Here is a 10,324-nt window from a genome sequence, read left to right on the forward strand (position 1 = left end):
AAAGCCACTGTAGTTCTTGGATCAAGAACTCCACCGACTCGATCTGGAGCTCCTTGGAATCCTGATACTGCTTAGTCGCTCTAATTTGGCATCGAAAATAAGGTCGGACCTCAGCTCCTCCAAGTCCCTTCATGCTCTCTGATGCTCTTATCTTCCCAACGATTCATTGAGTTCTTCAAGCTCTCTAATCATACGGCGAGCTCGGATCTCTCTGCCTCGCCCTTCTCTTGGCTCGATATGAAGGGAGATAATCTAAATGGTTCAAGTCATTTTGTGTCTCAATCGAGGTTAAATTTTCTTATACATAATTTTAAGAATGCTTCTCTTATAATATTGGTGGGTTGCATTAAAAGAATTAATAGTGATTTCAAGATTTGAAATTATAAGATTAAAGAAGATAGCAGGCCTTATAAACTAAAAATTATCTTTAAAAGATAAAAAGTATAGTGTTCCTGATCTTAAGACAGGCTCGTTTAGAAGAAATAAAATGAGTGATGTGACATTGTTGTGATCTCCTCGGAACATACCTATATAGTTTTCTGTATCGGCTCCGCACATTCCTTTAAAATCTGGCAAATGAGAAAGAATTCAATTGATGATATTACATCAGTGCAAATGCACGCTAGCTAATTCTGTAAATAATATATTCCTGACAAGCATTAATTGAGCCGTGGCTAGACAGCAATCCAACGAATTTATAATTCTATACGTCTTTATGCACCAATATAACTCCGTCCCTGGCCATTAATTAATCAAGGATCATTGATCTTCTCTCGAGACAAAGTTCCTCGCTCAATCTTCCAGTCTGCGTTAGCTGGTTTTTAACTTTGCAAGGGAAAGTTGCTTGGATCCGATGCTTTCGCTTCTTGAGGAACCTTTGGAGCGATCTCTTCATTGGAAGACCAACCGGGCTGTAAAGCTGAGATGGTGAGATCGGTGATGAAGCAGATGGCTCCGACCCGACAGGGCTTCGCAATCTATCCTCCATTTCTCGACTTGCAAGCAATAGGATTGCTCTAGCCTGCAGCTCTGCAACATCACATACTACAACCCTCCCGTTGTAAAAAATAGTTAGCTGCTTCTGCTCTTGCTGTTTAAGTTCTGATTGTCGGCTCTCATTCGACGCCTCCACCCTGCAATTAACCATGAATCGATTACTACCAATACAAAAGAAAGGGGGAAAAAATTGCTAATAACTTGATGAGCCCAGCTACAATTAATAAGTGCAATAACCGAAACAAAAGAAACCTAAGAAAGGAAACAACTACGTAGAAGGAAAGAGAACTTACAGGGGTTGGTAACGGTGGTGGTGGTTGTCGGAATCCGCTGAAGTAAGGAGGCGGAGTTCGAGATTGCAGTTTCTCTTCATGCTGAAGGGCAAAACAAACGTATGGTTGAAGCAAACAGAGAAATGCTAGCGATGTTTAGGTATCACAAAGGTTAAAGCTGATAAAAGAGAGAATGAATGAAGAGCAAGACTAGGGGATTTATGGGTTTATATAGCGGGAAGAAGAAAAAGAAGAGAAAAATTGTGGGGCCCGGAAAAAGGAGCTGTTCTTTTTTTTTTTCTTTTTTTTTTTAAAGAATCCCTTCGACAATCTATGGATTCAAACACGCACCGCACAAAAACTAGACGCCGAAAACATACGGGCCACTTTTTCATCTTTCATTTTTGCACGTGGAACATGGTTTTTTTTATTATTTCTCAATTTGGAAACGCCGCCTTTGCAGGGTTACACGTGAATTTTTGGCTCTCCTTTTCTCTTGCCTCACATGCATTCATGTGATACGGCCGACGCCCATTTACAAAGAATTGCGAAACTTGAGCACGGATGAACTGATCAGCTGATTTCACGTACAAAGTAATGCCTGATATAACCAAAAATCACGGTTTCTCTATGTAAATTTTATTTTAAAACATTATTACAATCTAATAACTTATCAAAATATTCCATCATTTCTATCACATAAATGCATATGTTAATACATATATATTATATTACAAATTAACTACAAAGGAATTCTATAGCAGCTCGAACTCAAAAAGATTATGATAAAATATTTCAGAAATGAATTATGATAACGGTGACCATATATACCAGTAAACAATAATGGGGCAACTTGAGAGTGCGAAGGCTTGGAGGCTTGCCCCTTCTAACCTTGGAAATTAAAAATTAAACAGGATATATAGGTTGTTTGTCCGGCAGCCCCTCTTAACCATCAAAATTGAGGGTGTTTTTTTTCTTTCAAGATTTTAATGTTGTTTGATTTATTCTAGATTTCATTGAATGAGTTTCTTTTGTATTGCTTCTCCAAAATCGAGTATTATTCTCTTAGTGATAATTTTAGTTTCGATATTACATCAATTCGAGCTTTTGTTTGGTGATCTTTGTTTATTTAATGTATTTTATAATTTAAATACTTTTACAATAACACATAAACATCATTTCAACACTACATGAGACTTCACAAATTAAACACAAAGAATTAGGTCGTCCTATGAAAGGATAGGCAACGAATAAACTAGTTCATGGATTTTGTAGGTTTGGCCTAAGACAAAACTTGAATTTTCAATCCCCAAAATAATAATAATAAAATATTTAAATAGTTTAATCTTATCATTTTTATCTGTTGGGTTTTCAAATGTCATACACGTAATGAAAGTAATAAAACAAAATTATTTAGAAGTCCCTAAAATCTCATTAAACAAATTTAGAGTTGTTTAGGAAGTTATTACTTGAAGCTCTAATTTTTTTTTTGTTTTGAATAATTTTTTAAAGATTGAGTCATTGCAAATTACAAGCCGTTCAATTGTCCGCTCTTCAACGGTAATTCATAAGGATCACTAGTGAAAAATCTCCTAAATCCCTATTCAGGATAGATGGAATTTCTATGCTTAGAGTACCAGCTCTCTATTTTGTGATTTATGCAAATTTTTTCTGTCTAACAGATAACAATTGCAAAAATAAAAGGCACAACTTAATATTTATACAAAATTTTGAAAAACTTTATAAATTGGAAAAACATCAATTTGCGCCTTAAATAATATCTATATATTAATTCAGGATAATTTTATAAATTAATTCAATCAGGTCCTTAATTTTTCTAGGCCTAGAAATATAATCCATGTATTAATTATATTCTAATCCGTAATTTCTAAAATATATTTTAATCAAGTCATAGGCAATTAAATCATCCTAGTTTAGTTCCTGACTAATGCTTCTTGATGTATGTGACCCATTAGGTTCTTAATATATTGGCCCAAATATAAATTATAATTCTCATTAAATAGAATTAAATAATTTAATTTATTATAAATTCAATAATTTATTAATTTATATTTGAAGATTAGACGCATTGTCTAATAATGTGTCATGATTCTCCAAATATTTTAAAAAATTATTAATGCTTTGACTTAATCTTTCAGTGATCAGTTTCTCAGTGTAATTAATATCATTTCATTAATATTGTTCTTGATTTAACATTAAAGCATGAAATACTATCATATTAAATCATGTTTGTTCTCTACATAATAGTTATTGATCGTTTGAATAAGATTTGAAACTTTTTTCAAATCTCTTTCTACCATGGCTAAGGATTTTTCAGTCAATACCATTTGAAAATATATGAAATATTTTTTCAAATTCACCTAGGGTGATGAAAGCTTTCTTGATCACTCAAGTACCTTTATATAGCTCATGTTATATCCAATGACTGTCTCTTCACTACCTTGATTAAGATAACATGTAACATGATCAAAGCATAATATTATCTATATATGATAACTTAATAATAACCTAATGATTTTAAATCTTAGAATCATTTACACAACCAATACGCGAGTCTTTCTATATACATAGATGATTTCTCCATATAAAATTCTCACGCGGGTTAGTTTAATATACATGTCTTATAACAATCACTTATATATTAGTTCTAGGTATCTTTTCTACTTTAGCTTATGACAACAGTTTCTTCCTTTCTTAAAGAAAAAAAACATAACATATACCAGTCTCTATGGCTCTAATAAATATCTAGTATTTAAAAGAGTATTGACTAAGAATATTTTAGGAGCAATGCTTTAATCCAAAAGAAATCTCATAATTATAACAACTTTATAATTTTCTTTGTAAAACACTTTTGTCCCATGAGCTTTATCTTTATAAAGCAAATATTAGATTCATTAATATAATATTATATGAATATTAAAGATGAATCAAGCTTTTATTAATAATAAATATGTATTTATATGAATATAATAATGCTTTTGTTAATGTACATGCATTGTAGCCAATAGATTGGCTACACGTGACACTAATTTTGTTAATGTAAAAGCATATTTATTATTAATATTTTTTTTATCTTCAATATTAATTTATTTTTTATTAATGAATTTAATATTTGATTAATAAGTCTAGAGTAAAGATAAATTTATTGGAACAAAAGTGCTTTGTAATGAAAATTATAAAGTTATTATAACTATGAGATTCCTATTTTATTAAAGTATTGTTCCTAAATGTTTTTAGTTGATGCACTATTAAGACTAGACATTAAGTGGGTTCGTTGAGACTGATACATATTATGTTAATTTTCTTTATAAAATTAATATATAGATGCTTGTCACATGACATGTATACTGAACTGACCCACATGAGAATTTCATATGTAGAAATCACATGTGTTTATAAAAAACTCACGTGACAATTGTGTAAATGATCCTTAGACTTAAGATCATTAAGTTATCTTATATAGAAAATGCTATGCTTTGATCTTAGAAAGAAATATAAATTGAATAAATAAAATTGACCACAAAGCTTTTATATATTGATATAAAGTTTGAATCTTATTTAAATATGTAATTTTAAAATAAGAAGATTTTATTGAATCTTAATATAAACTAATTTTTTTTTTCTATTGATATCAATGTGAGTAAATTTTAATTAGTCAGAGGATTAATTAGTCATTTTGTTGAGGATTTTTATGGCATGCACATAAAAATCAAATGCCATGTATCACATTTTGAACAGGAGTGGCATTTGAAGGAAGAAGCGATTGTAGAATTTGCTAATGAGAAGATTCAATCAGGTTTATGAAAATGGAAGAGCAAAGACATAATTGCTATCAACTTCACCAGCCTGCATTGCATTATATTGGTAACATGCATGGCTTGATGACATTTGGGGCTCAAAAAAAGTACGATTTTAGCACCGACTCACATCATAAGAAAACCTGATTGGGAGATTTCTACCTGCAACAACATGGGAAAGGAAGCATGGGATTATTACTTATTTCTTGTCTATGGATGGAGAGTTGTGTCTCATTGGGCATTGTAATCTCTGTGTTTCATCTCTTAGTGTGTACTTAGCATTTGGTCATGTAGTGCTTGTTAGTGTACCTTGTGACTTGTACAATAGCATTCACGTAAGCACCTCACTATTGTTCATCAGCTGTCCTGTCCTCTCCTCTCCATGAGCTAAACACCACCTCAAATAACTGCTCCTGACACATTATGAAAACTATAATCTATGATTTTCCCCATTTAACCACAAGAGATCCCAACATGGGAGCAAACATTTTTCTAGAAAACAAGAGGCATAGATAACAAAGTAAGCAAAGAAAAGCTTGGTCAGCCAAACATTTCATTTGCAACACATTGAAGGTTTTGCAACTCATAGGTTACATGCAAATCAACCAACACTAATGAAGATACATGTGCCTCATATTATTACTGGAACCTAACAACCAGAAGACGAAGAAGAAGAAGAAGAAGAAGGTATCGATACACGCAAATCAACCAACATTCATTCCACAGCAAAAAGACTGAAAGACACCCTGTTGTGGAGTCAGAAGAGTAGGTATCGATATATGTGCCTCGAGAGGTGACTACTGCTTTATTGGGCTGCCATCGATCCCTGAAAGCAAACATTGACCGAGCCTCTCATGTTAAAATCCATGCTGGAAAAATAAAAAGTAAAGAAAAGAAAAGATGATCATGCTATTGGCAAGGAATTTTATTACTGCTCAAAAAAATCGTAAGATTTTGGTTTCTAATAAAAGATATTCAGAGGCTCATCAAGGTTATCTACAAGTCAAGGCCATAAAGGCCTACATGAGACCCTAACAATAACATGATATTATTGTTCAGATGAACCCTCGATTGATATTTTGTATTACTATGAGTTTCTGCCTCAAAAGAGGGAAAAAAGAAGTGAAAAGAAATCTCCACTAAATGCCAAGACAATATGGAAAGTCATTAACAGCACTGCGATATCTGGAAGAGGTTTGCATATAGCGTAGAAACCCAGAAAAATTACAACAATATAAAAGAGAGGAAACGATGATTAATTTTTGAAATTAAGAACACATTTGTTCAGGATGGCAGAGACTTCATAACACAACTACACACATATATTGACGGATAGAAGAATTTATGAGTGAAGTTAAAGATAAGAAATTGAGCAATTAAACAAAAATCATCAAGCAAAAGCAATTTGATCACTTGATTTCCAATACAATAGAGTTCCAGCAACGCAAATTCTAAAATAACTTCAAGCATGATTCTTGCTTTACAAATGAGAAGGGAAACTGAAGGAATAGCAGAATGTCCACAAAACCAGTCACCACATTTTCAGTTCTCTACGGTGGCTCTACAGCCACCCCAACAACAAATGGGACCATAATAGGTATATTTTTTCTCTTAATCTGCATGCCCAAAGCCAGCCTTGCATACATGTAGGTATGGGAAATATAAGAAAAATATATCACAGTAAAAACCTTACCCCTAGAATTCAACACCATGGCCTTTTGGCATCTCTCCACTTGAACCAACGTTTTCTATCAGCCAAATTTCCTGGATGATGTCCATCAGCTTGCAAACAGTTGCCTCTGTCCCATGCAAGTGCCTGATTACACTGAAGTTTTTTATCACGGATCATAGCTTCCTCCCTATATGTAGGGTTAGTATATCTTGGATGTTGGATGAAATGAACATTTTTCCACCACAGTTTTAAGGCCTGCACAAAACATGGTGAACGGGACTGAACAGTTAATTTAAAGCAATGTGCATTATAGCTTAGATATCTTATGAGTAGACAGGAGGGTACAAGTGTTCTAAAAGTAATGAGTCGACCCATTCGATATTCTAATGTGAGAACCACTTGGCTGTTTCAGCAAGCTCTATTTTTGTTCTAAAGATTCATGAGGTGATGAACACTAGTGTCAATTCCAATTGAGACTGATATATCTGTTGGGAATATAATAAACAAGTTGATGACTTAAGTTCAGTTGATGCTGAGATCTAAGATCACCAGCCAAAGAGAGAATTAAGTAGCTATTCAACTGCACTTACATGCCAATATATCCATAATGCAACTTTATGTGGCATCAGCCAGAAGAACATAGCATGATCAGACACTGAGGAGAGTCTTTTAGCTTTCAATGAGGCCACAAAATAGTCACCAAGCTCAGGGTGCTGAACTGAAATAAACACAGATAAACTGTCCGTGGGATCGTTTGCTTTGATATTCCAATTCCCCAGCATATCCTGTAATTTTCCATAAAATACATATAATTTGAAGAGTGAAGAACTTTTCATCATAAAAAATGAGAACCATCAAATATGTTAGGTTGTGCATGATTGAAAAACTAATACAAAAAATAATAAGAAGAAAAACAAAGCATAATTTTTTACGTAAGTGGTTCCAGGTTGTGATTCTCATATCACTTCAAGTTTCCTAACCTTGATTTCTTAATGTGTGAAGATATTTTAAATGTGAATTCTATATCTTAACTAAGACGGTCCTATATCAATCGAACCTGTTAATACAAAAGTGGTCAATATATCCTGCTGAAAATCTACATGTGCAAATATAAATGAGAACAATAAAGAAGTATCTTCCAGTATCTGAAACCAACAAGAGCCAACTATATCTTGGAAAATTAAATCCAAGACTCTCCAACCTAATCCCAACAATTTCAGCTTGTAGAAGTACCTTAGGCTTCAGCTGCCAATTGTTTTTCTTCCATTCATTGCTGCTGCTGCAAGAGACTTGCAACAAACAAACATTTATTTGAACATTGATATTGCACATCCAAGTCAAATGAGTCATAGTTTTATGTAATACAAAAGATGCAGAAGAGGTTCCTAAGTTGCATCATTTGTCTAGGCATAAGAGAGGAAAAATAATTAAATAAAAAAACAACAACATAGCAGATGTTGCTTGTTATCATAGAAACCATTGAAGTGAATGAAAATTACAATTCAAGGTCCACCATGCTGCAATAAGCATCCCAAGAAAAAAAAACAAGAATCAAATCCTATTAGAGTGTTCTAGAAATCAAAACAATACAAGAGAACCATAGATCGATTGGACTTAAAAATGTGAACAAAATAAATAGAGTAAATTCAAGAAAATGAATTTATCATCAAGAAACAAACAAATAATTGTAATCAACCACAACATACCATAAAAGGGCTAACATGTAATGGTTTTGCCACTACATCTGAGTTTGGATCAAAAATGAAAACAACTCTTTCACCCCATGGAGTATTTGTTACCTAAGCCAGAATCACCAGTAAGGTCAGGAGAGAGAACATGGTCCATCCAAGCATCTTAGCACACAATCAAGAAAATAATTACACAGCAAACATTATGCTCTTCCTGTTTGTAAATTTACCTATTCCAGAAGACAAATACATGAGAAAAGTTTGCACAAGCATGGAGATGAAATATGCATCCTCTCGTTTGTTATTTCTTAGTGTGCGTGTGTGTGTAAAAGGGTAAAAGCAATGTACCATTTGTGGGTGAAAAATATTTCTTAAAAGCTCCATGCACTAAATTGAAGCAATATAAAAGATGGCCCCACGAGGGGTGAGAAAGAGTGACAATTGGGAGCATGAATTTGGTTTTGCATAACTTATTATCATCTCTGGTAGATAATTAATGTCTCCCATTCTTGGTGATAAAAAAGAAAAAAGAAAAAAGTTCATTGCATAACTTGAATAGATTAAATTTATATTCAAAAGAAGGATAGTTTTTGGAATTATTACTACTCAGTTCTTCAAGGGGATGCATTCACCATTCTTCCTTCCAACCTAATTAGATTCAACTTTCACTGTTTCCAATTTCACAACCTTTTATTTTATCAAAGCACAAACCTCCGCAATGCATTTCTTGAGAAGTCGAGCAGACCCATCCATGTCATAGCAATAATACAAACTCAGTGGATTTTGTTCATATCCCACACTTGGAGGTATTGTCAGCAGCAAACTGCATCAGGACCACAATATTCTAATTGATATATATTGTTTCAAAAGCCCAATAAAAAGACATAAAAAAGAAGGAGTACACTGGTCCGGTGGTCTGAGCGACTTGGCGTGCTTCATCGGCGGAAAGGTGGTCAGGAGGTGCGTGTGCGTGGTCGAGGTCAAACAAAGCGTAGCGCACCGAGTAGCGGAAAGAGTGGTGGACAGGGCGGCGACGTTCGTGCCAGACAGTGCCTTGGTAAAGGGAGACGGCATTAGAGGGAATGGTGGAGGAGGGGCGGCGCGTGAAGAGAGTGCGGAAGACGAGGATGAGAGAGAGGGCGAGTGAAGTGAAGAAAGTGGAAGTGATGGAGAAGAGAAGATCGAGAGCTTCCATATTTTTTTTTTCTTTTATTTACAGTATAGATTTTTTGTTTGTGAATGGAATGGTGGTGTACTTTTAGACGCCTTTTTGGGTTTGTTAGTTGGTCATCGGTGAAAGCTGAGTAGGCGGGGCATCGGTATTTTATGGGAAATCGGTTCCGTACACACTAGGGAATCTCACATGCTTGAGCTGGGTAGTCTTGATTTGTGTGGTCTAGGATTTCCTATCTATAATGATAACTAGTTATTTTACTTTTTTTTTCTTTTCTTTTCTACCTGTTTATTTATTGAAAAGTATTTTTTAAAAAAATAAATTTTAGAAAAGTAAATTTTGAAAAAATAAATTATTTTTTGATATTCGGTAGTGTAATAAAAAATAAGTTAAAAAACATTTTTCAGTATTTGGTTATATTATGAAAAATAAGCTGGAAAATAACTTATTAATATTTTATTTTTTTTAAATTTATTAAAATAATAAGGAACAAATCTTACAAATTAAAAAGTTGAATGAGAATGAAATTGAAAAAAAATATAATTTCATAAATTATCTCAAATAAAATAAATAATAATCAAAATAATAGAGATCAAATTTAAAAAATAAAAAAAAATAAAAGATGAAGAAATTAAAATAATAATAATTAACATTTCATAAATTATTTCAAATAAAATAAGTAACAATCAATAGAATGAGGACCA

General features: G+C 33.1%; 2 protein-coding genes across 3 annotated transcripts; both read right to left on the reverse strand.

The window, feature by feature from the left end:
- Positions 1-555: 555 nt before the first annotated feature.
- On the reverse strand, positions 556-1,474 carry LOC118058345 (protein TIFY 5A). The gene is made up of 2 exons (XM_035071059.2): positions 1,290-1,474; positions 556-1,133 (listed from the first exon to the last, which is right to left on the reverse strand). The coding sequence occupies exons 1-2, from the start codon at positions 1,367-1,369 to the stop codon at positions 749-751; spliced, it is 465 nt and encodes a 154-aa protein (XP_034926950.1). The 5' UTR covers positions 1,370-1,474; the 3' UTR covers positions 556-748.
- Positions 1,475-5,607: 4,133 nt separating this feature from the next.
- LOC118058338 (uncharacterized) lies at positions 5,608-9,807 on the reverse strand. Of its 2 annotated transcripts, XM_035071047.2 has the most exons (6): positions 9,349-9,806; positions 9,158-9,269; positions 8,465-8,557; positions 7,349-7,543; positions 6,780-7,013; positions 5,608-5,912 (listed from the first exon to the last, which is right to left on the reverse strand). In XM_035071047.2, the coding sequence occupies exons 1-5, from the start codon at positions 9,639-9,641 to the stop codon at positions 6,789-6,791; spliced, it is 918 nt and encodes a 305-aa protein (XP_034926938.1). In that variant the 5' UTR covers positions 9,642-9,806; the 3' UTR covers positions 5,608-5,912; positions 6,780-6,788. The 2 variants fall into 2 exon arrangements, with proteins under 2 accessions (XP_034926938.1, XP_034926940.1); XM_035071049.2 differs by lacking the exon at positions 8,465-8,557 and having other exon boundaries at positions 9,349-9,807.
- Positions 9,808-10,324: the final 517 nt, after the last annotated feature.

Source organism: Populus alba, chromosome 11, assembly GCF_005239225.2.
Source record: "Populus alba chromosome 11, ASM523922v2, whole genome shotgun sequence".
In the NCBI taxonomy this organism is placed as follows: domain Eukaryota; kingdom Viridiplantae; phylum Streptophyta; class Magnoliopsida; order Malpighiales; family Salicaceae; genus Populus; species Populus alba.

Excerpts from the sequence above, each read along its gene's own strand:
- LOC118058345 (XM_035071059.2), bottom strand. The coding sequence starts at position 1,369 with ATGAAGAGAAACTGCAATCTCGAACTCCGCCTCCTTACTTCAGCGGAT. Across the intron at positions 1,134-1,289 it reads CACCACCGTTACCAACCCCT|GGTGGAGGCGTCGAATGAGA; the intron begins GTAAGTTCTCTT and ends GGTTAATTGCAG.
- LOC118058338 (XM_035071047.2), bottom strand. The coding sequence starts at position 9,641 with ATGGAAGCTCTCGATCTTCTCTTCTCCATCACTTCCACTTTCTTCACT. Across the intron at positions 9,270-9,348 it reads GCTCAGACCACCGGACCAGT|TTTGCTGCTGACAATACCTC; the intron begins GTACTCCTTCTT and ends GTCCTGATGCAG. Across the intron at positions 7,014-7,348 it reads CATTATGGATATATTGGCAT|GCCTTAAAACTGTGGTGGAA; the intron begins GTAAGTGCAGTT and ends TGTTTTGTGCAG.